Below are 25,479 nucleotides of genomic sequence, written 5' to 3'. Positions count from 1 at the left end.
CCTGGGAATAGTTCTGAATCCCCAACATCCCTAGGAAGCTGGTGTCAAGCACAGTGCACATATACAACATATTAATCACATAACATGCAACTATCCAACGAGCATGGCAATCACTACACTACACAGGGTAATCAGCGTAATCCACAGTAGCATGATTTGCTACTTAAACTCTATCCGAAGATAGACCCACTCACCGATTACCAGCGACTGAAGGTTCTCAGAAGTCTAATCTTTCCGAGCCTTCTCTTTATCTTTTTCACCTGAGAATTAGACATAATCAAGTCAGTAGTCATGTCTTGATATCATCCCAACAAAAAGACAATAGCATCAATAAACAAGCAATTGAACACTTAATCAATCTGACCTGTCAACTGTACGAGTGACACTCATCCGCACGTCTGAGAAACCTCAACCGTGCGGTTGACACCTCACTCGTACGTTTGGTCCTTGGTCAAATATCCAATTAGACAACAGTAGATCTGTACGGTTGACCACACGAGTGACATATGACTCGTACGAGTCACATCTCAACCGTACGATCCAACTAGCAAATATAACAGTTTAAGTAACCACTCACTCGTGCGGTTCACCATGCGGTTGACCGCCTCAACCGTACGTGTGAAGGTTCACTCGTGCGGGTGGAGAAGAACAGCAACAACAGATGTTATGACGGGTTTTTTAACCCAAAACCACTCAAAGTCATAATATCAAGTTCTAAACCACATCATACAATCATATTATCATTAATTGATAAGTCTATATCATAATCTCCATCAATAGTGACATATAAATGCATGCTATGCAAGACATACGCACTAAAACCTCTTTTTATGACCCAGCTAACATTTGATATATCTTCTAAAAAGTTTATCATTGAATTGGATTCTTCATTACGATTCCAACGGTATTTGATTCATTAAAAACGGAGTTACGGTGTGAAAGTTATGACCAAAACAAGTTTCACCAAAAAGCTGAACTGCTCAACCGCACGACTGAGACCTCAACCGTACGAGTGATCCCCTCAATCGCATGGTTGAGCCCTCAAACGCGTGCTCAACCGCGTGGTTGAGCTGTCCAAAGTGTGCGAGCTGATGAACAGCTCCAGCTAGCTGTTTTTCGCGTTTTTGACTCCAAATCTTGATTTTAGCTCGTTCTGGTCACAAAACTCACTTACAAACTTCATATAACAACTATATAAATATATCTAACATCAATTAAGCATAACTAACACAAATCATGAAGATACAAGCTCAAAATTACATAAAACCCATTTTACACCCAAAACCCAATTCTTAAGAATTAAACCGCGAATTCAAGCATGCTAACCTGGATAAATGCTTACAAGAATGATATGATTCAGTTCCTAAAACCTCTTGATTCAATCTCTTACTTTGATTTGATTAGGGTTTTGTGAAGGAGATGAACAAGTACGGGTTTTATTTTGAGATTTTTCTAGAAATGAGAAGAAAGAAGCAGATTACACTCTAAATGAGTTATCAAAACCCATACCTCACAACACATGGGTATTTACCAGTTATCTAATATCTCTCGTACTTAATTTGGCAACCCTAACGGAGTCCAAATTCAACAATCGAACCTGTTCTGTGACCCTTGTCACAAAATGGTCTTAACCACATAGCCAATTAATAATACACATATTATTAAAATAAAAGCATATTTAAACACAATTATAAACCTAAGGGCAATTAAGTAATCTTACTTCTAACTCCGAATTCAGTCTGTTACACTAATAATCTTACGTAGTACTCCGTATTATTTTATTATTTCATTTTTTTTATTTTTTATTTTATTTTATTTTTTTATGTTTTTTATTCTTTTTGGTATCTAATTCCCTAATTACTCCGTACTACCTAAGAGGCCAAGACATTAAAATAAGTCAACGAACGCCATATATCGTTACTATATGCAATTAAGATAAAGTTATCATCAACTCTGACGTACATATGCACAAGTAATTAACTAAATCGAGACTTACATGGATTACTTTAATTACTTTATCCATTAAAAAGGTTAAATATACACTTGATTATTTTCAATTACATCTCTAACAAAATGAATAAAAAAATGATTGCCCAGTCAAACAAGTGAGTCAACCAGGATTGCAGCTCTACAAATAGGACAACTGGAATGAGTGGCGAGCCATTTATCAACACATTCAGAATGATAAGTATGGCAACATTTAGGCAACACCTTCACTTTTTCACCATCTTCAAACACTCCTAGACATATACAACACTCCAATCCTTCGGCTGACGTGGACGACCATTGGTGTAGTGTGATTGGAAGGCTATTAATAACTGCCAAATCCAACCCTTTTGGCCGAGCAAAAACTTGTACGTGTTGTGACAACGTGGCTGCGACGGTGGCAGAAGCTGATGATGAGGATTGGCACATCGATCGGATGTAGAGAAGTATGAGGGTAGTTAATATTATAACACCAAAGAGTACAATGATGAAAAATATTGTACATCCACGAATTTTGAAGTTTTTATCGTCGAGTTCATCGTATTGCCATTTGTGAAAAGTTTGAGAGTCTTGTTGAGTGGTCATTTTTGACTGATGTTAACGGTGGTTGTTGTGATCAGTTTGTAACGGCATGAGTTGGTTAATGGTATTTGGTGAGGGTGTGAGAGAGAGCTAGTGAGGATTCTTGGTGTGGTTGGGAGGGTTTGGTATAAATAATGAACGAAAAAGTTTAAAACTGAAAAAGAAAAAGATAAATAAATATTGTAGTTGGTTAAAGTAAAGGGGGTGTTAACGTAAATATTAAATTATAACGAGAGTAGCGTGAATGTCGCGATTTAGGATAGCAAACATGTGACTTCGAAAGTAACTCACGTCTCCACACTTACCTATCATATAAAGAGTACCTCTAATTTATTTACCTACTTTATTTATAATAAAAATATAAATATATAAAGCCTAACTGAAAATTGGAAATATCAAAATAGTAGGAAGTCTAATCAGACATGTTGGGTAATCAATAATGTCTAAATTGTCGCAAGCTAAAAAATTTATAAATAAACATTGTTCGTAAATATTTTTGTCTAATATTTTTTTGTTGTTTGCCTTTGTATATATATGATATATTCATATGACGATGAATAGTAAGCTATTAAATCTTTTGTCGCTTTGTTCAATTTTGAGAAGACGAAAATGCATCAAACATTCATCACGTGTTATATACGAAAGACATTTAAAAACTTTAGATTCTTTGAGATGTTTTATACTTTTTGCTATTAGATCTTTATGAGTGATAAGAGTAATTGTATAACGTGATTTAGTTGCAGAGGCTATATATAAGGTACATTGCTATCTACGTTTGTACTCTAATAAAGTACTCCGTATCAAATTGTCATAATTAAGTTCGAGTTAGGAGATCATGAGGCTATGTAGGTACTAGATATGGGTCAAGTATAAAACCCACCTTCGAAAATCTAAAACTTTAAACGTGTCTGAATGTTTTCTGTTAAATCTCACGAGGTGTTTATGTTTTTTAGTCTTGACTAATAGAGTAATACTTATATCACCCGCAACTATAAGAGTTAGTGAAGTGATGCTCCCGATATGCTAATAGAGTCGGCTACCAGACATATCCTTAGTTCGAATCATAAGAAGGTGTAAATTTATTCGCTAAGTGAAATGCTTCTTGCGACCATAGAGGTACATTCACCATGCACGATTCCAATGAACTTAAAAAGTGAACTATTGCCTCGCGTCTAATCAAGTAGCATAAGTTGATAATTCACTCGGTCTCAAAAAGGAAAAAGGAAGTATTTCGTAATACTTATATCAAGTTTATAGTGATCATATGTGCGGGTGCGCATATATAATTTCCGCACAATACAAGTGCAACAAAGGTGCGCGAAATACAGTCAAATTAATCGCATAAGAATAAGGCGTTATGTTTTAGATTATAAACACTATAAATAGAAGTGTATGAACTTCATTTAAAGGTTAGATTCTGTTACGAATGAAAAGACTTCATACATTGAAGGTATAAAGTTTAAATGATACTCTTTCGAGTACTGATTAAAAAATCACATAGATCATAACAAATGGAACGTGGTAATTATGCATTTTAATATAATGATTTTAAAGTGATAATTATAAAGTTCTTAAAACGTAATAACAATCTCAACATCTTCTTTTACACTTGAATTTATTTTAATCTCTATAATAATTTGAAATAGATTCGGTCATATGGTCATTTTGATAATAATTTCAATAACGTATAGCAGTAGTATGGACTATGGAGTAGTTTATGACAGAGTATAAATGTATAATCGTTTGAATTCTAATTTATACTCCATTTTGCTAGTTTTAAGATTCACGTGCTCTTAGTTACTCGTATTACTAAGATTAAATAATAAAAAAATTTATTGTTGGATTACACATAGACATAACTAGTCCGGATCTGCCCGCGTGATGAGGCGGGGGCTTTCGGCTTGTGTATTCATATTTAACGTAGCGTTGTGTATTTACAGAGGGGAAAACGGCTCATGTCTTAAGCGCCGTTTTAGATGTCGTTGTCTTAAGCGTTTTTTTAAAAAGTGTCCGTTTCGAACGTAGTTAGTTTCGTTTTGTTCATAAAATTTTTTCGAGTGCAACGGTGTTGTCGGAAAAATTTAACTTGCGGCGAACAGAAAGATACGGGCTGTCGTTGTGTTAAGCGTTTTTTAAAAAGTGTTCGTTTCGCGTATAGTTAGTCCCGTTGGGTTCGTGAGACTTTTTCGAGTTGAACGGTGGTCTCGAAAAAATTTAACTCGCACCGAGCAAGAAGATAGGGCTCGTTAAAAATTCAGGTGAAATTAGTTTCTTTTATTTTAATAAAATTATATAATTACGTTTTTTATCCTCGAAAAAGTGTAAATTCGAGGGGTCGTTGTGTAAGGTAGGTATAAGTTGAGAGACCGTGTGAACGGAAACTCAAAACTATATTCTGAAACAATTAAAACTACACTCATGACTTTTAGTATATAAGGATTAATTAATAATTAATAATAATTTGTCATTTCGGCATGAAAGTTTGGAACTGACATTTGTATCACCATTCACACGTCCGATCACTTATTTACACTGAAAATTTTTAATAAAAAATAATTTTAACCGTTTCTCATTAAAATATACGGAGTATAATTTTTCGTTGATAGAAAATAGAAAGGAGCTTTAAACCAACCAATAATAATGAAATGAAATAAAGAGAAAAAAGAGAAACAACGTACACGAGATTTAAATGAGGTCATCAAAAACTAACAAAAACTAATTGATACGTGTCGAATATAGGAAAGCGTTTGGTGCTGCTTCTATTTTATGGTCGACTAAGGGGGGCTATTGTTTCACTTCATTTCATTGTACGATATAATTGGCTCTCTTTTACTATTGTTATTGTTACATAAAATCATGTCATTATTTATTTATTTGACTATTTTATAATGTCAAAAAAGTGAGTTTTACAATGGGGGATGATTCTCACACACTGTTTTTTGATCCTCACACACCCTTTTACCTTATTATTAGGGAGGAGTTCAAGTAAATTGGTGTGTGAGGATCAAAAAACAGTGTGTGAGAATCATCCCCCTTTTACAATCATCCATTATTTAGATATATACCAACTGGACAATGTCCACCAATCACATCCCACCACATCATTAAAATCGCTACAGTATACCAGTTGCTCCTACTAGGGGTACTTTCGTCTTTTTACACCCCATAAAATAGCAAAAAAAAAAAAAAAAACAGTGCCGGCACCACTCCGACGCCACCACCCACCTGCAACCACCACCAACAGTCACTTGACAACGTCAACCTAAGTCACCTGTGACCGTCACCATCAGCCTCCTGTCACCGCCGCTGTGAATAACCGTTCACCACCATTTCCGAACGTCACCGTCAACAGCTTCCAACCACCACCCAAATATGCCTCCTACTACCGACGCCATCAACGTCCTTACAGAAAACCGTCGCCATTCACCTAACACCCTTTTTCAAGTACATATATAACATAAAAAAATTAAAACAGATCTTACTTATTAAAATGTGTGCATATATATATATATATATATATATATATATATATATATATATATATATATATATATATATAGTATTTAATAATCAAATGGAACTAAAAAAAAAAAAACCTCACTTTAACAGATGTGAGTATAAATCACCATCATTGGAAGCGAAGGGAAGGATTGGGTGGTAGCAGCTTTTTTTTTTAAATAGATCTGAGTGTGGGTGTTTAATTTGAAGAAAAAAGATGAATATTTGGTAAGTAAAAGGAATTGAAATCTAGAAAAAAGGGATGAGAGGGTGGGTAGAGGAAAGGATGAGTGGATGACTGTAGTTTTCTTTTCAATTTTCTTATTTATATAACCAATGTTCAACTTTCAATATAGACGTACGGAGTGAATTGTTACCACATGTGACTGTGAGGCCCATTCCATATTAATTTACTTTAAATTAATTTCGTTTCATAACACTTTTTATTCTTATATCTAAAGAGAGGTGATCCGTACACCACCTCTATTTTGCCATACACCACTAAATAAATTTTTTGGACATTTTTACCCTTCCTTTTGTTTACCACCAACTCACCTTAACTTCTCAAAGAAAGGGTAAAACTGTCTAAATAATTGTTTTGGTGGTGTATGGCAAAAACAAGGTGGTGTACGAATCAACTCCCATATCTAAAGGGTATTCATCTGTTCGATTTTTAATTTTTCGTTTTATTCGATTCGATTTTTTCGATTTTGAAGTTTATAAAATCAAAACCAACAAGGGATGGAATGGTAAACCTTTTTTACGGAGTATTTAATTTTGTTATTTTCAATAATCAATAATTGCTATAGGCAACATATAGCGTCATTTTTTCTTTACTTAACATTTACAAATAATGGAGTAACATGATTACAAATGACAAATACCTAAAGGTTTTTAATTTGTTAAAAAAAATAAAGTTATTACTTAGTTTGTTAGTATCATTTTTAAAATACAACTTCATTGAATAAAAAATATTTATTTTAATTTTTTTATATTACTGGGAGTAATAAACAATCGAGAATGATTTTTTCACCGCAACGTGAAGACGAGAATGTAATATAACCCATCTATCCCGTAGGTTATACTGTATACTGTTGATAATGCTAAAAACGAACATATATTTCATAACATTATTCCTCAAGAAAGACAAGCTTTTAGTTGAAGTTGTCCTATTTACAAGTAATATTCGTTTAAATAATAAAAGGTGAAGACAAAAGATAGATTCGACGAATTGAAGACGCAAACGATCAAAAAGCTCAAAAGTACAAAATACAATCAAAGAGGTTCCAATTATTGATAAGAAACGTCTCGAAATGACAAGAGTACAAGATTCAAAACGCAAAATACAAGATATTAAATTGTACGCAAGGACGTTCGAAAATTCGAAACCGGGACCAGAGTCAACTCTCAACGCTCGACGCAACGGACTAAAAATTACAAGTCAACGGAGTACAAGAATATAATATAATATATATATAATTAAATTTAATTATATATATTATATTATATAATAAATAAATAAGCAGCCCACGTTTTTGTAGACTTTTGAGCCTCCCCAGCTGGCCATGCGATTGCATGAGCCTGAAGGGTAAAACTCATTTCAACGCGCTACTTTCTTATTTTTATTTTTCGACGCCTTTTACCTATGTATCAATTATCACTCCAATTTGTAATCTCAATTTGCAATTTTAATTTTAAGTTAGTGATAGTAATAAGATTGGGTTAGTCGAGTGTTTTTAAGTTTTATAAGTCACTCTTTTTCTTTCTTATTTTTCGACGCCTTTTATTTTTCAACCCTTTTCTTTTTCGAACTTTTTCGACGCGCTCTTTTTCTTTCTTATTTCTCGTCATTCTAGTTTTTAGGACATAGATTTTTATTCTATTTCTTCTCTAATATTTCTTAAAATTACGAAAATTTATTTTAAGTGGTTAAATTGATAGACATCAAAATTTTCTGGTTCGTAGTAATAGTTGGATTTGTACGTGGACCGGGTTATTGGAGCCAAACAGTACTCAATTATGTTGAGACCAAACGAATCCTGCCCCTCTGCTGCATCTTTTGGCTATTCGAAACGTGGGCAAAATCAGAAAAGTCTATTAATTGGATAACTTATATAATTTTTCTTTCCTTTTAAAAACTAATAGGATATTCAGTGAATGCACCGAGCAAGACGTTCACCACCTTTTATACGTTCACCACCTGTAACCAGATCAAGACATCTAGCAAATATTGCCGCCGTTGATTTTTCTTTAGAATCGTCATCCAGTCGACCAAGTACTCCAATTCAAATTTCCGATAATCCATTTTTTGAACCCGACCTCACAATTGAGAATCCGGAGAATATTCAGGGACGATTCATAGATCCTGAACCATTAATTTTTCCTCCGGAACCACCAATCATTCAAACAGAGATTATTGAGGAACGAACCATTAAATCAGAATCCTCTAGTGATTCAGATTCAACAAATTCAATTATGGAGAATCTGGAACCTTTAAGTATGGAAGACCGAATGAGAGCTAAACGCACTGGCCAAGGTCACGCAATTACTCATCCAGACATTAATGCGCCAGATTATGAAATCAAAGGACAAATTCTACACATGGTGACTAATCAATGCCAATTTAGTGGTGCGCCGAAGGAAGATCCAAATGAACATCTTCGTACCTTTAATAGGATCTGCACACTATTTAAAATCCGAGAAGTTGAAGATGAACAGATATATCTCATGTTATTTCCATGGACTTTAAAGGGAGAAGTCAAAGATTGGTTGGAATCGTTACCTGAAGGGGCGATTGATACATGGGATGTTTTAGTTGAAAAATTTCTTAAACAATTCTTTCCGGCATCTAAAGCCGTAAGACTTCAAGGAGAAATTGTTACGTTCACACAGAAACCAAATGAAACTCTATATTAGGCGTGGACAAGATTTGGAAAGTTATTGAGAGGATGTCCGCAACATGGTTTAGACACCTGTCAAATAGTACAAATATTCTACCAAGGATGCGACATCACTACAAGAAAAGACATAGACATAGCAGCTGGTGGTTCTATTATGAAGAAAACCGAAACTGATGCTTATAAAATTATTAATAACACTGCTTCCCACTCACATGAGTGGCACCAAGAAAAAGATATCATTAGATCATCTAAAGCAGCTAGAGCCGATTCTAGCCATGACTTAGATTCCATTTCAGCAAAGATAGATGCTGTCGAGAGACGAATGGAAAAGATGACTAAGGATATAGATTCAATACGAATTAGTTGTGAGCAGTGTGGAGGACCACATTTGACAAAAGATTGTCTCAGTATTGAACTAACAATGGAACAAAGAGAGAATATTTCATACATAAACCAAAGGCCTGGAAATAATTATCAGAATAATTATCAACCGCCAAGACCAATTTACAATCAAAACCAGAATTATAACCGAAATATTCCATACAACAACCAACAAAGTCCTAGTAATCAACAAGTATCTAATAATACTTACAATCAGTAAAGACCTAATTTTCAAAACAAACCACCATAAACCGATGATAAAAAGCCGAATTTAGAAGATATGATGACAAAGCTAGTTGATTCTCAAACGCAGTTTTTCACATCTCAGAAACAAACCAATGAACAAAATGCTCAAGCATTTAGAAATCAACAAGCTTCTATTCAAAATTTGGAACAAGAAGTAAGTAACCTAGCAAGGTTAATAGGTGAAAGAAAACCGGGAAGTTTACCTAGTGATACAAATGCTAACCCCCGGAATGAAACAGCTAAAGCCATTACCACAAGAAGTGGTACAACACTTAAACCACCGAAAATACCTGTAATTTCTGATGAAACTATTCCTACTCCACAAGAACCACAACCTGATCAAGATAAGGAAAAAGAACCGGTAGTTGAAAAGGTTAATGAAGATAACACAGTTAAGGATAAACCTTATGTTAAACCATACCAACCACCACTTCCTTACCCAAGTAAATTGAAGAAAGAGAAACTTGAAGCCGAGCAATCCAAATTTTTGGATATGTTTAAACAGATAAATGTAAATCTTCCTTTCATTGATGTGATTTCAGGAATGCCTAGATATGCTAAATTCTTGAAAGATCTAATCTCGAATAGAAAGAAAATGGAAGAACTCTCGGCCGTTACTATGAATGCTAATTGTTCAGCAGTGCTGTTGAATAAGATACCAGAAAAACTATCAGATCCAGGAATTTTCACAATTCCATGTTTTCTGGGTAGTCTTAGTTCAATAGAAGCATTGGCAGACTTAGGTGCTAGTATAAATTTAATGCCGTATTCACTATACGCTAAACTAGACCTTGGAGAATTGAAACCAACAAGAATAAGCATACAACTAGCCGATCGATCAATAAAATATCCTAGAGGGATAATGGAGAACATGCTAGTTAAAGTTGGTACTTTAGTATTTCCAGTAGATTTTGTTGTTCTGGACATGGAAGAAGATTCTCAAGTTCCTCTCATATTAGGAAGACCATTCTTAAACACGGCGAAAGCAATGATAGACGTGTTTGGTAAGAAACTGACCCTAAGTATAGAGGATGAGAGTGTTACCTTTTCAGTTGATAGAGCAACGCAACAACCACAATCTGCAGATGATACATGTTATTATATTCAAACTATAGATTCACATGCAGAATTATTAGAAGAATTTCCAGAATTACAAGGAACAGGAGAATTTTTTTTAGGAGAAGGAACTGAACCAATTGGTGAAACTAAAATATTAGCTACACTAATAGCTAATGGATATGAACCAACAACAGAAGAAATTCAAATGCTAAAAGAAGAAGACAGATATCGATATAAATCATCGATAGAAGAACCTCCGACATTAGAGTTAAAGTCACTTCCAAACCATTTGGAATATGCTTATTTACATGGTGAATCTGAATTACCTGTAATAATATCGTCTTCTCTTACTGAAAATGAGAAATCACAACTCATTTCTGTGTTGAAAGCTCATAAACCAGCCATTGCATGGAAGATTCATGATATAAAAGGAATAAGTCCTTCGTATTGCACACATAAAATCCTTATGGAAGAAGGTCATAAAACGTATGTGCAATGCCAACGAAGACTAAATCCTAATATGCAAGATGTAGTTAAGAAAGAAATTATTAAACTGCTAGATGCAGGTTTAATTTATCCAATTTCTGATAGTCCATGGGTAAGCCCAGTTCAATGCGTGCCTAAGAAGGGTGGCATGACTGTCATCACAAATGAGAAAAATGAGCTTATTCCTACTAGGACTATAACAGGATGGCGTGTTTGTATTGATTATAGAAAATTAAATGACGCCACCAGAAAAGATCACTTTTCCTTGCCTTTCATTGATCAAATGTTGGAAAGATTAGCCGGAAACAGTTACTATTGTTTTCTTGATGGATTTTCCGGATATTTTCAAATTCCAATAGCACCCGAAGATCAAGAGAAAACTACGTTCACGTGCCCTTATGGTACTTTTGCTTACAAACGCATGCCATTTGGACTTTGCAACGCCCCTGCAACCTTTCAAAGGTGCATGATGGCGATTTTTCACGACATGATAGAAGAATGCATGGAAGTTTTCATGGATGACTTTTCAGTCTTCGGTGATATATTTGAATCATGTTTAGTTAATCTGGAACGAATGCTAATTAGATGCGAACAATCAAATCTAGTTCTTAATTGGGAGAAATGCCATTTCATGGTTAAAGAAGGCATCGTTCTTGGTCATAAAATTTTAAAGGAAGGAATTGAAGTGGACAGAGCTAAAGTAGATGTAATTGCTAAACTTCCACATCCCACTAATGTTAGAGGAGTTAGGAGTTTTCTAGGGCAAGCCGGTTTTTACCGACGTTTCATAAAAGATTTTTCTAAAATTGCCACTCCTATGAATAAACTCCTAGAAAAGGATGCTCCATTCATCTTTTCAGATGAATGTATCAAATCTTTTAATATTCTTAAAGAGAAACTCACTAATGCGCCGATCATGATAACACCAAATTGGAATCTACCGTTTGAACTCATGTGCGATGCAAGTGATTTTGCAATGGGAGCCATTTTAGGACAAAGGATTGAAAAACGATTTCAACCTATATATTATGCTAGTAAGACGTTACAAGGAGCACAAACAAACTACACAACTACTGAAAAAGAACTCCTTGCTATTGTCTTTGCTTTTGACAAATTTCGATCATATCTCGTTCTAGCTAAAACGGTGGTCTATACTGACCATTCTGCTCTTAGATACCCGTTTTAGAAACAAGATGCTAAACCAAGATTAATCCGTTGGATCTTACTCTTACAAGAGTTCGATATTGAAATCCGAGATAAAAGAGGAGCAGAAAATCTCGCCGTTGATCATCTTTCTCGTCTTGAAAATCCCGAATTAGAAGTTCTAAATGAATCGGCCATACAAGACAACTTTCCTGATGAATATCTATTGAAGATAGATTATAATGAAATTCCATGGTTTGCAGACCATGCAAACTATTTAGTATGTGGATTCCTTGAAAAAGGATTATCGTACCAAAAACGAAAGAAATTCTTTAGTGACATAAAACACTATTTCTGGGAAGATCCACATCTGTTTAAAAGTTATCCCGATGGAATAATACGCCGATGTGTATTCGGAGATGAAGCTAGTAAAATCTTAAACCATTGTCACACAGGACCAACAGGAGGGCATTATGGGCCTCAACTCACAGCAAGAAAAATTTATGATGCTGGATTCTATTGGCCTACAATTTACAAAGACGCACACCTTCTTTGCAAATCTTGTGATGCATGTCAAAGGGCCGGAAAAATAAGTCAACGTGATGAAATGCCACAAAATGTCATTCAAGTATGTGAAGTATTTGACATTTGGGGTATTGACTTTATGGGTCCATTTCCAAAATCTCATAATAATTTATACATTCTCGTAGCCATTGATTATGTATCTAAATGGGCGGAAGCACAAGCTCTCCCAACTAACGATGCACGAGTTGTAGTCAACTTTTTAAAATGACTTTTTGCAAGGTTTGGAACACCAAAAGCTTTAATAAGTGATCGGGGAACTCATTTTTGTAATAATCAACTTGAGAAAGTTCTTAAAAGATATGGAGTAACTCATAAAATCTCCACCGCATATCATCCACAAACAAGTGGACAAGTTGAAAATACCAACCGAGCTTTGAAACGTATTCTAGAGAAAACCGTAGGATCAAATCCGAAGGAATGGTCCATAAAATTGGAGGATGCACTCTGGGCTTTTAGAACAGCTTACAAAACTCCAATTTGAACCACACCTTTTAGACTCGTTTACGAAAAAGCATGTCATCTTCCAGTAGAAATTGAACACAAAGCATTTTGGACTTTGAAGACATGTAATCTTGATTTACATGAAGATGGACGTCTACGGTTAAGTCAATTAAACGAATTAGAAGAATTAAGACATGCAGCATATGAAAATTCGTTAATCTATAAAGAAAGAACAAAGAAATGGCATGATAAAAGAATCAGAAGTTCAAAAGAATTTAAAGAAGGAGACAGAGTTCTTCTTTTCAATTCACGATTCAAGCTATTTCCTGGAAAATTGAAATCAAGATGGTCTGGACCATTCATAGTCAAAAGAGTTTTCTCATACGGAACAGTATAATTGATAAATTCAAATGGGATTGAATTTAAGGTTAATGGTCACAGAGTTAAACACTACATAGATAGTCCAATGGAAGTTGACAACGAAGTCAATCACAATTTTGATACAACAGCTAACTAAGTGTGGGGAGAATCAAGTCTTTAAAGGATAATATGTATTTCTGTTAGAATTAGATTTTCTATTTTCGTGTAGTTCTCGAAAATGGAACCCGAATGGTCTTTCCCTAGCAGACCCTAAAGAACTAGTCTTCTCCCCCCATTCTGAATTTTTTTTTTTTTTTTTAGGTTTTTACGAAATGAAGACTTCCTGTGAACTAAACCATGGTCTAATGCTACACGCTTTGATTACTAAACGTAATAATGACACACTACCGAGTGAACTGGTATCAGTAATCAGAGAAAAATTGGACGGAGTAAGAAAAGAATCCAGATGCGAAGATAATAAGTTACAATTTGGTAAAGAAAAATCAAAATCCGCAGCGAAAAGAAGAGCACGACACCTTGAAAAATGTCACAAATGCGGAAAATGATCACACGAAGGTAAATGTTCAAATAATCAAACCTATTCAAATACCGAATTTGTTACTTTATGCAGAGATGGACCGTTCATATGTTTAGAAGAAAAAACATTGAATGCTCGAGGTTACGCCTATGTAGCCATGAAAAATCAATTAATCTGACTATCTTATGAGTGGGCTAGAGCATATCACTAAGAAATCTATTTCACAGGTAAGTTTGTACAGTTTTCATTTTTATTTTTATTTTTAACCTTTTGATAATAAACGATAATTTGTTCGCTATAAAGTATTAAATTGGTATTCAATAAAATTAGGTCTTGCGACCGAAATTATTAATATCATACAAAAATTTATTACATCACTGCGAAATTTAACGTTTATTCTTAAGGTATAAATATCTTTAATCAATCAACCCAAAATATTTCAAAAATTCGTCATGAGTTAAATTAGGTCATAGAACCGAAATTACTTTACCGAAAAGAGGGGCGCATGTTTTTGATAATATTTGATTGATTAAAGTGGGATAAAAGCCAAAAAGATTTTTAATTTTATTTTTACCATGTTTTTAAAATTAATATATAAATCTTAAATTGATATTGTAAATTTTTTTTAAATCAATATATTTAAAATTGTAAATATTTGAAAAATTAATATTTTTAATATAAGTTTGTATGTATAAAAACAAAAATATAATTTAAGTTTGGTGTGAATTTTTAAAATATGAATTTTTAATTTTATGCATTTTAAATTTAAGTTGTGTGAATTTAAAAACAAAAATTTACTTTATTTCGCTAAGTTAAAAATATGATTTTTAAAATTCGTCGTGAGTTGAAGACTAGGTCTTTGAACCGAAATTGCTTTACCCGAGGTAGGGACGAGAACTTTTATTATCATTATTTTTAATCTTATTGAATTAAAGTATGCCAAAAACATTAAAAAAAACCCAAAAATCTTTACTTTTAAAACCGCACTTTGAATTGACAAATTTTAAAAATTTTGTCGAGGGACGGACTAGGACAACGATCCGAAACACCTCGCTCCTAAAAGGAAAACAAATTTTTAAAATTTTATTAATTTTATATTTTATAAAGTATAAGGTTTTAATATAAAAAAAACCTGAAAAACACTGTAGCCGGTACCCCATGCGATCGCATGGGGTTTACTCTTCAACCTCGTGCGATCGCATGAGGCTGAAAATTTGGCCAGGATCAAAAGCTCAGTCGAGCTGTTCTTCTCCACACAAAACACACACATACACGAATACACTCCCAAATAATCACCAAAAATTACCGTAATTCGTCATTTTTCTTGCTCTAATCATGCCTAGATTCTCATTCTTCAGCAAAAAGGTAAAAATTACACCCCTAAACTCATAAATTTGCTAGTTTTTGTGATAATTACCAATATTTTACCTAATGCAATTTTGTTGATTTCTAGTGTAATTAGTGTTAAATTGTTAGTATTTTATGCATGTATAACCTAGATTGATGCTATTTAACATGATTTGAAGCCAAAAACTTCAAAATTTTTAGAAATCTAGAGTTTGTGTTCTTGAGAAATTTGGGGCTTTTTGATATAAACAGGTTATGGCCGATTTTTGTCATGAATTATTGCTAAATTGAGTAATGTAACATGTTTAGGTAGTTAAATGATCCAAACATTGATCCTAAACATGATTTTTAGAGATTAAAGTGGACTTTTTAGTCCAAAATTCATGAACTTGATTAATTTGATATAATTGTCAATTGAGACTTGTTTAATTGTTAGTAATGACTATTTTGACATGTTATTTGAGTTAAAAGCTTATGAACTTTGTATACATTTTCATATGTGCTTATTTGAAAAAGTGTAGAATTGTGAAAAATTGTGAAAATGTTTATAAGTTTAATTTTGATTTAACATGTTATTGTGATTGTTTTAAATTGTTATTTTGCTAACACTAATGCATACTTGGATGCACAAACTTTGTGTTTAATGTGTTTTGCAGAAAGCCAATACTGGAGGTTCAGGAGCATCATCATCTAGACAGCCTGCTCCAGCTTCAGAACCAGAACCAGAAATGCAATATGAACCTGAACAACAACCACAACAGGAACCACAACATCAACCTGAACAACATGTACCCTATTATGATCCGCTACAGTTACCTAATGAATTGACAGTATTTCCGCCACATCCACCTGTAGAATACCCAACGATACCGGAACACACATTGCATCCTAATTTGAGATTCGATAGACGATGGAGAGATTATCCATCATATCAAAATAATAAGTTCAAATTAGTAACAAAAGAGGTAGAGGTGCCAAGGGTAATTGATTGGAATCCTTTGGAAACGGTCCATCTAGCTGACCGTGTTAGATAGCATTTGGTACAAAGGTATGGCAGTTCTTCTTTTACAGATTGGATACGTCTTTTCACCATTCGCAGATCTGTATATAAGGAATGGTGTGTTGAGTTGATGAGTACTATAGCTTTAAATATAGATGTAGATAGGTTAGATGATAGAAGTTTTCTTAGATTTATCCTTGGCGGTAGGATGTACAGAATGTCCATGATGGACATGGCCAGGGCATTACAGATTTACACTCCTAGTGAATTGCTACTACCCGATTGTATGAGTTTGATTTATCGGGGTGAAAGGGTAGATAGGAACTTTGACGCTGACGCCGTTTGGAGGCGTATGTCAAACTATAATGTTTTTACACTAGGAGGGAAACACTCCTACTTACATATTAACAAAGCCGAGCTTCGTGTGATTCATTGATTTTTAGCTAACTCGATTACACAAAGAGGTCACAATAAGGAGAAACTGACCTTACATGATTTATTCTACCTAAAGTGTATTCGGGACCCGAGAAGCTTTGTTAATATCCCTTACTGTGTTGGTTTTTATTTATCTAAAATGGTAGAAGGAATGCAGGAAGGGAGTATAATAGGAGGAGGTATTTTTGTTACTCTCATTGGAGAGTATTTAGGTGTTGATAGGAACCGAGGGGGTCCATTACAGCTTTGTAGAGAACAGGATGAGACCATAGGATTGCGGGTTTATGTAGGTGCTAAGGTATTGAAGAGTAGACGCAACCAGGCACTTCCCTATGAAGGTAATCATCCACAGGTAGAAAGGGGTTCAGACGAAGAAATGGAGGAAGCGGAAGACATTAGGGATGTCATTCGAGATGCTATTCTTGACGTGCACGTTCGTATAGATGATGAATCAATGACGAGCGCGGCCAGACATAGTATGTACGAGCAGTGGAACTCCGAGCGAGTATACGAGGATTATAGGCGACGCCAACACGATAGCTGGTTAGTTCATCAGCACCAAATCATGAGCCAGCTATCATATCAGGTACCAAATAACTATGTACCTACTCGACCTGCTTATTTTTCGCCACACAGCCCCGATATCCGACCACCCTTTAACCGGTATGACTATAACCAAGCCTATCAGGACACCTATAACCAACAATGGAACCCACCCGACGAGATGAACTAGAACCCCTATCCAGATTGATTTGGTTCCATTTGGTTATTTTTATGATTTTTATGTTTTTATCTTTTTACTTTTTCATGTTTAAACTTATGTTATTGGATATATTTGTGTATTTTTTTTTTATCATTTCTATTATTATTGTTTACTAATATTTCACATTTAGGATTTGAAAGTGGAATATTAAGTCCAATTTCAAATTGCCATGCATGTTTATATTTGTATGTATGTATATTGTCGATTGTACAAAACAGGGTAAAACAGCGCATTTTCAAAGACTGGCATTAAGTTCAGCAAAAGCTAGTAATTTTGACGACAAGATGAAAAATAAATGTGATGTAACAACAGACGGAATGAACAAATGATGTGCACCATTTATTATTCAGCAAACAAATGCCAATATGTTTGGAAACTTTGGTAAAATTTAATCATTTCTACGCTAATCACCCTCCATAATTTAAATTGTTACTGATTTCTTGCAAATGAGGGCATTGCAAGATCTTAAGTGTGGGAAGGGGTTAAATTCTTTCGGATTTTTAAAATTTTTAACTAATACACTTGGTTACCATTAAAAATACTAGTAAAGCAGTAGTTGTATTAGAATCTAGTGCTCTCTGATAACAAAGAACAGCCCTAGTCTTATATACTGACTACCCAATTCTAGTAAAAGTATCTTCAAAATTTTCAATTAAATGAGTTCAAAATCATGTTTATACATATTTATGAACGATGAAAACTAGGTGTTAATACCGAAATTGTCGTTACCTTGGAAAGGACATAAATTGAGAAACAAAACAAAATGTTAGAATTCATTTAAAATGGAATAGAGGACAATAAAAAGGAAAATAAAAGCCAAGTGTGGGAAAAATTACCAAGTTATTTTGGAACATATATCATATATTTTTGTACAAATAACTGAAGATGCTTTTGCTTTGGACTAAACTAAACAGTTTTACCCGATTTACTGTAAGAAAGATGGATCTACACGATGAATCAATTCCATCATTAAAAGAAAGTAAAGTCTTTCGAAAAAAACGCGCTTCTTGATTTAGGTCATGAAGTTGTCGTCCAGACCAGCTGTAGGTTGACGAAAAATCTTGAAAAGTCATCTCGAAAATCAGCAGGAAATCCACGGACCTCAGCATCAAACAGGGTCGCCAAGTGGTCAGACTTATCCTAACCATGAGAGGATCTGTCTTGTAAAATAGGGAGGACGCCGTGCAAATTAGCTGGATAAGACTAATGAATCAGATCCCCAGAAAGGATAATCTCCTTAAAAGATCAAAAATCAGCTTTTAAGCCTGATATTACTCAATTCTAGAGATTGACCTTAAAGATTGAGAATTACAAACTCATGGAATTCAATGATATCTAAACTCAAGCTTGAACGAGAAAATATTTTGATCAAAATTTCAAACCGATTTGTTTTCTAAAAACCCATTTTCAATGCGTTCATTACCATTGAACGTAAAATCCTAGGAATTCACCTAGAATTCATTAGGTCACCTGAACCAAATCGGGTGTCAACTGTAAGAACGGTGGTTGCATAGCATGGTCAAAGACAGGACCTTGTGCCAGACCGAAAAATTATAAGGGTGAGCTTTACTATTGCTCCTACAAAGGATAGTAATTGAGTCAGACACGTTATAGACCATAATTAAAAGTATGTCAGGGGACATTGCCTTAACAGTTGCTTGTTCAACGCTTTCCTTTACAACCGAACGGTAGTTTACCGAAAGGTAATATACAGAGCAAGTATACTGGATGTGTTGCTTTCCTAATACAAGGTTAGCAAGTGGGTGACACAAAACCACAAGTTTTGAGCTAAAATTTTCAAATCTGAAACCCACCAAACCCACAAAAATATTTTGCAAACACCGGTGAAGGGTTATTCCGGAAAACTTATCTAGGGTAAAAAATATATTGAATTTTCAAAAAGATCAAATGTTTTCATAAAGATCCAATTTCCTTAAAGGATCTAAATTTTTATAGTCATGTGGGACTGTAAACCACACCGTTACTACCATTGTTTATACCGCCGTAAAGAAATCACTGATGTACAAAGTGTGAAGAATAAAGAAGCGATTCTAGTATTTCAAGACTATATTGCTTGAGGACAAGCAACGCTCAAGTGTGGAAGTATTTGATAATGCTAAAAACGAACATATATTTCATAGCATTATTCCTCAAGAAAGACATGCTTTTAGTTGAAGTTGTCCTATTTACAAGTAATATTCGTTTAAATAATAAAAGGTGAAGACAAAAGATAGATTCGACGAATTGAAGACGCAAACGACCAAAAAGCTCAAAAGTACAAAATACAATCAAAGAGGTTCCAATTATTGATAAGAAATGTCTCGAAATTACAAGAGTACAAGATTCAAAAAGCAAAATACAAGATATTAAATTGTACGCAAGGACGTTCGAAAATCCGGAACCGGGACCAGAGTCAACTCTCAACGCTCGACGCAACGGACTAAAAATTACAAGTCAACGGAGTACAAGAATATAATATAATATATATATAATTAAATTTAATTATATATATTATATTATATAATAAATAAATAAGCAGCCCACGTTTTTGTAGACTTTTGAGCCTCCCCAGCTGGCCATGCGATTGCATGAGCCTGAAGGGTAAAACTCATGCGATCGCATGAGGCCCTTTTCCAGCCCACATGCCTATAAAAAGTCGCAGTTTGGTGAACCATATATCATATATCTTTCTCTCTATCAAACGTAAATATATATATATATATTTATATTTTAATTTTAATTTTAAATCCTAATAATAAGGGTATGTTAGCGAATGTTGTAAGGCTGTAAGTCGAAATTCTGTCCGTGTAACGCTACGCTATTTTTAATCATTGTAAGTTATGTTCAACCTTTTTAATTTAATGTCTCGTAGCTAAGTTATTATTATGCTTATTTAAATCGAAGTAATCATGATGTTGGGCTAATTACTAAAATTGGGTAATTGGGCTTTGTACCATAATTGGGGTTTGGACAAAAGAACGACACTTGTGGAAATTAGACTATGGGCTATTAATGGGCTTTATATTTGTTTAACTAAATGATAGTTTGTTAATTTTAATATAAAGATTTATAATTGGACGTCCCTATAAATAACCATATACACTCGATCGGACACGATGGGCGGGGTATTTATATGTATGAATAATCGTTCATTTAACCGGACACGGGAATGGATTAATAGTCTATGGAATTATTAAAACAGGGGTGAAATTATGTACAAGGACACTTGGTGTAATTGTTAACAAAGTATTAAAACATTGGGTTACACGCAGTCGATATCCTAGTGTAATTATTAAACAAAGTATTAAAATCTTGTTACAGTTTAAGTCCCCAATTAGTTGGAATATTTGACTTCGGGTATAAAGATAATTTGACGAGGATACTCGCACCTTAAATTTATGACCGATGGACTGTTATGGACAAAAACCAGACGGACATATTAAATAATCCAGGACAAAGGACAATTAACCCATGGGCATAAAACTAAAATCAACACGTCAAACATCATGATTACGGAAGTTTAAATAAGCATAATTCTTTTATTTCATATTTAATTTCCTTTATTTTATATTTAATTGCACTTCTAATTATCGCACTTTTATTTATTGTTATTGTATTTAATTGCACTTTTAATTATCGTGCTTTTTAATTATCGCAATTTTATTTTATCGCAATTTCATTATCGTTATTTACTTTACACTTTAAATTAAGTCTTTTATTTATTTAATATTTTACATTAGGTTTTAACTGCGACTAAAGTTTTAAAATCGACAAACCGGTCATTAAACGGTAAAAACTCCCCTTTATAATAATAATATTACTTATATATATATTTGTATTTTTATAAAATAAAACTAATATAGCGTTAAGCTTTGTTTAAAGATTTTCCCTGTGGATCAAACCGGACTTACTAAAAACTACACTACTGTACGATTAGGTACACTGCCTATAAGTGTTGTAGCAAGGTTTAAGTATATTCATTCTATAAATAAATAAATATCGTGTGTAAAATTGTATCGTATTTAATAGTATTTCCTTGTAAAATTTAATAATATTTTATACCCCTTAGCTTTAACTATCAACTGTAGCGTTTTTTTTTTTAAACAAACCTCAAATGCTCCACCAAAACTTAAAGCTTCAAATCCCAATATACCTTCGGCCGGCGCACACAGCCACCTTCGACCACCACCGCCAACCAACTTCGAGCCCCACCGCCACCAACTTCGACCACCACCTGCCACCAACACGACGCCAAAAAAGGGAGGGCCTTCCACCACCACCAAAACATTAGATCTGAGTAAATACAATAAAAAAAGAAGGGGGGTTAGCGGTCGACGAAGTTTGCGGGAAAAGAGGAACGGTGGTGGTTACAATGGTTTTATGGTGGCGGTTGTTACAATCGTTTTATGGTGGCGGTGGTTACAATGATTTTATGGGGGCGGTGGTTATAATGATTATGGTAAAAAATTCAACCCTATTCAATTGTTAAAATATCAATAATTTTGAAGACAAAAGGGAGATGAGTATTAGGCAGGAGAAAGGATTTTAGATACTCTGTATGTTGAAGAGAAAAGAAATACAATACTCCGTAAGACAGTAGGTGGAGGAAAGGATGTTCTGGTTTCCTTTTCAATACTTTTATTTAACATTTAATTTAATCACTATTTAATTTTAATGTAAATAAATGTACGGAGTAATTGCTGACCGCATGTGAGTATATTATTTTTATATTCTAGGAGTATAGCATAAAATCTATCTTCATATATACGGAGTATATTGTAGATAACAAATACAGAGTATATTGTAGATTACAATAACAATGACAATGTAGATAACAACTACAAGGAGTATGTTTAACTGTTTGAGAATGAAAATTTTCACAATTCTTTTTTATTTATTTTACAAATCATCAACCATTTTTTTAAACCGTTTATTTGACCTAACGTTAATCAACTAAACACTATCTTTTCTTACCTTCATTTTTCATTGCTTTATTTTTAAACGTTCAATTAACCAAGGCCTTCAGTCCTAGCAATTTACTGTAGCAATTTTTTTTTTCTTTTTTGTGAGTGCCTCATGCGGCAAAAGCACAGTCGTCGTATAATTATTTTCAAGCAACATAAAAAAAACCCAAATGTGATGAAATAACTCAGATTTGAAAGAAAATTAGATGAAAAAAACTCAGATATGAAAGACATTCAGATCTATTTATCGGGCAAGAATTTGAGGGCAGCGATATTGGGTAGATTTCCATAGAAAGAAATGTGTGTGATGGTGGTACCGAGATGTTTTGACAGTTGTGGTTACAATGGCGGTAGTGGTTACCATGGAGTTAAGGCACTGGTGGTTACTAGAAAAATCCCTTTCTTTGGTAGAAGATGAGGAGGTGAAATAGTAGTAGGTAGAAAGAAAAAAGAGAGATGTGAGACTGAGAGAGTAAATGGGTAAGACAGAGTAGTAAAGTAATTGTTGACAAAATCATGTGGTTACAAAATACGGAGTCCGGTTGACCGTTGCATCTTCCAACTTTTTTTAATCGAAAAAGTACTGCAGTATTACGGAGTATAAATAAAGGAATAAAGCGCAACACCAAAAAGAGGAAGCCTTATTTTTGTCTCTTTTACTTCTTAGTTTTCTAATTTATTCTTTCATTTTTCATATATTTTGTTCTCAAAAACATAATAAAAATAAATGTCTATAAATTTATAGTGGGGATAAATGCGTAAATTATCAACGCTAAATCTAATTCAAAGTACCATTACGACGTTAACTTTAAAATGCTAAATGCATACAACAAATGTTTTGTCAAAACACTTTATTGCAAAAACGTTATGACGAAAACGTTGAGAACCGCAGCAACGCGCGGGCTTCCGAATCTAGTTTAATATTAAAGCTCGTTTTAACATAATTTATGCAAATTAAATAAAATAGATGTAGAGAATTAGATGTCTAAAGATAACAAGAACATAAAATATTGTAGTAAATGGATATTACTTTATTTTGATTGTAAATTGTTTATTTAATTCCTTTGATGAATTCCACGACCTAATTTATACAAAAGTTTCAATGCAAAATATGTTAATATTACTTTTCAGTGGAGTCCATGTTGGACAGTGTCTCACCTTCATCACGCTGCTTTTTCATAAAAATAAATAAATTAAAGGTGCGTTTGCTACACCGGTTTATCAGAGATTACGAGAGTTTATAGAAGTTTGAGGTTATGAATTAGTAGGTTCTAAGTCATAAGTTTGTTTGTTATACATAAAAAGTAGAGCTTATAAATATCATAATCTTTTAAAAATAAGCTATTTATAGTAATTTATCAAAAAAGTAGAGTTTTTGAATTGAAAATTAAGCTTCAACTACTTATATACTAAACACTTATAAAAAATCATAAGCTTCAACTACAAGCTTCAAACATAAGCTCCAGCTCTAGCCCGTAAGCTCCAGCTCCAACTACAAACTCCAGCTTCCAAGGGCGGATTTATATGGGATCCAGTGGTAGCACAGGATACCACTAGAATATGCGATGTAGTGGATAATTTTCGGGGTTGTTAACTAATAATACCATTCGATAGTGTAATTTTTTGTATGTGATACCACTGGATAGTGTAATTTTTTTTTAACTTTTAACTAATGACATCAATGACCCCGAAACCTAGATCTGCCACTGCCAGCTTCAACTAATTTCATTACACTAAAATAAAATTATTTTGGCGGCTAGTAAATTTTTTTTTATCTACTACGGAGTACTACGCAGATACTCCGTATGATATTAATCAAAATTATATGGTGGGCCCAATAAATTTACATGACGGAATAAAGTGAACATATGTGTGTTAGTTTTACCTTGTGTTATAGCTCATGTGGTAGTGGTCTACATCCTTTAGCTAAAGGACATGAATTCGACTCTCGTGGGATGCAGTATTGCACACAAGGTTTCCTTTTACCCTTGAATTTCACCCAAGGGTTCCTTCCGCACATCGCGTTGCGGGGGCAATGGGGGAGTGAGGTTTTACCGCTCATGTCCTCAGATTGGGCCATGTTTCTCCTAAAAAACAGTTAGCGTAAGTTATGCAACTGCGACTGTGATAGATGAACGCGTGGGTGGTTAAATCTCCCTGGTAATCCCACCATGCTCTTAAAAAAAAGTAATGGACTTAACACAACATAAAAGTAAGATAAAAACTTATAAACTTAATGATATCTAACGAACATAGCTACTCCTTAACAATTAATATGTCAACACATCGTAAATAAGTGTGCGTTTGATAAACTTAATGATTAAGCGATACTTTTTCATAATCTGAAATGTGAGTGTTTTTTAGAGGTTATGAATGATTTTGATTTTAAATGACAATAAATTGTTTAATAATCATTTTGAATGAAAATTTTAATGATGTATAATTACTTTATTAAATGTAGTCGTTTGATAAATGTTCTTGATATAATTTAACAAGATTATTAGATAAAATTTATGGGTTTAATTGTTAAGAGAATAATTTAGCTCGGAATGGTTCAACATTGAATATCTGAATCATTCAGTATTACCTGTCATTCGAAAGTTAGAAACAAACGCATTGAGTGCTGAATGATTCAACATTCAGCGCTGAACCAATCCATTAAGAGGTAAATAAACACACCCTAATTGTCATTTTTTAGGTGATACTAATCACTTTATTAATGAGTACGGAGTAATATATTACTCCATCCGTCCTATATTAATAGT

At 33.8% G+C, this 25,479-nt stretch overlaps 1 protein-coding gene across 1 annotated transcript; it reads right to left on the bottom strand.

Moving 5' to 3' along the window:
- Positions 1-2,023: 2,023 nt before the first annotated feature.
- On the bottom strand, positions 2,024-2,644 carry LOC139896643 (RING-H2 finger protein ATL66-like). Its single transcript, XM_071879290.1, has one exon. The coding sequence runs from the start codon at positions 2,569-2,571 to the stop codon at positions 2,098-2,100; it is 474 nt and encodes a 157-aa protein (XP_071735391.1). The 5' UTR covers positions 2,572-2,644; the 3' UTR covers positions 2,024-2,097.
- Between the last annotated feature and the right edge of the window lie 22,835 nt (positions 2,645-25,479).

Source organism: Rutidosis leptorrhynchoides, chromosome 3 (assembly GCF_046630445.1).
Source record: "Rutidosis leptorrhynchoides isolate AG116_Rl617_1_P2 chromosome 3, CSIRO_AGI_Rlap_v1, whole genome shotgun sequence".
In the NCBI taxonomy this organism is placed as follows: Eukaryota; Viridiplantae; Streptophyta; class Magnoliopsida; order Asterales; family Asteraceae; genus Rutidosis; species Rutidosis leptorrhynchoides.
This window is presented reverse-complemented; position numbering and strand designations above follow the sequence as displayed.

Excerpts from the sequence above, each read along its gene's own strand:
- LOC139896643 (XM_071879290.1), bottom strand. The coding sequence starts at position 2,571 with ATGACCACTCAACAAGACTCTCAAACTTTTCACAAATGGCAATACGAT.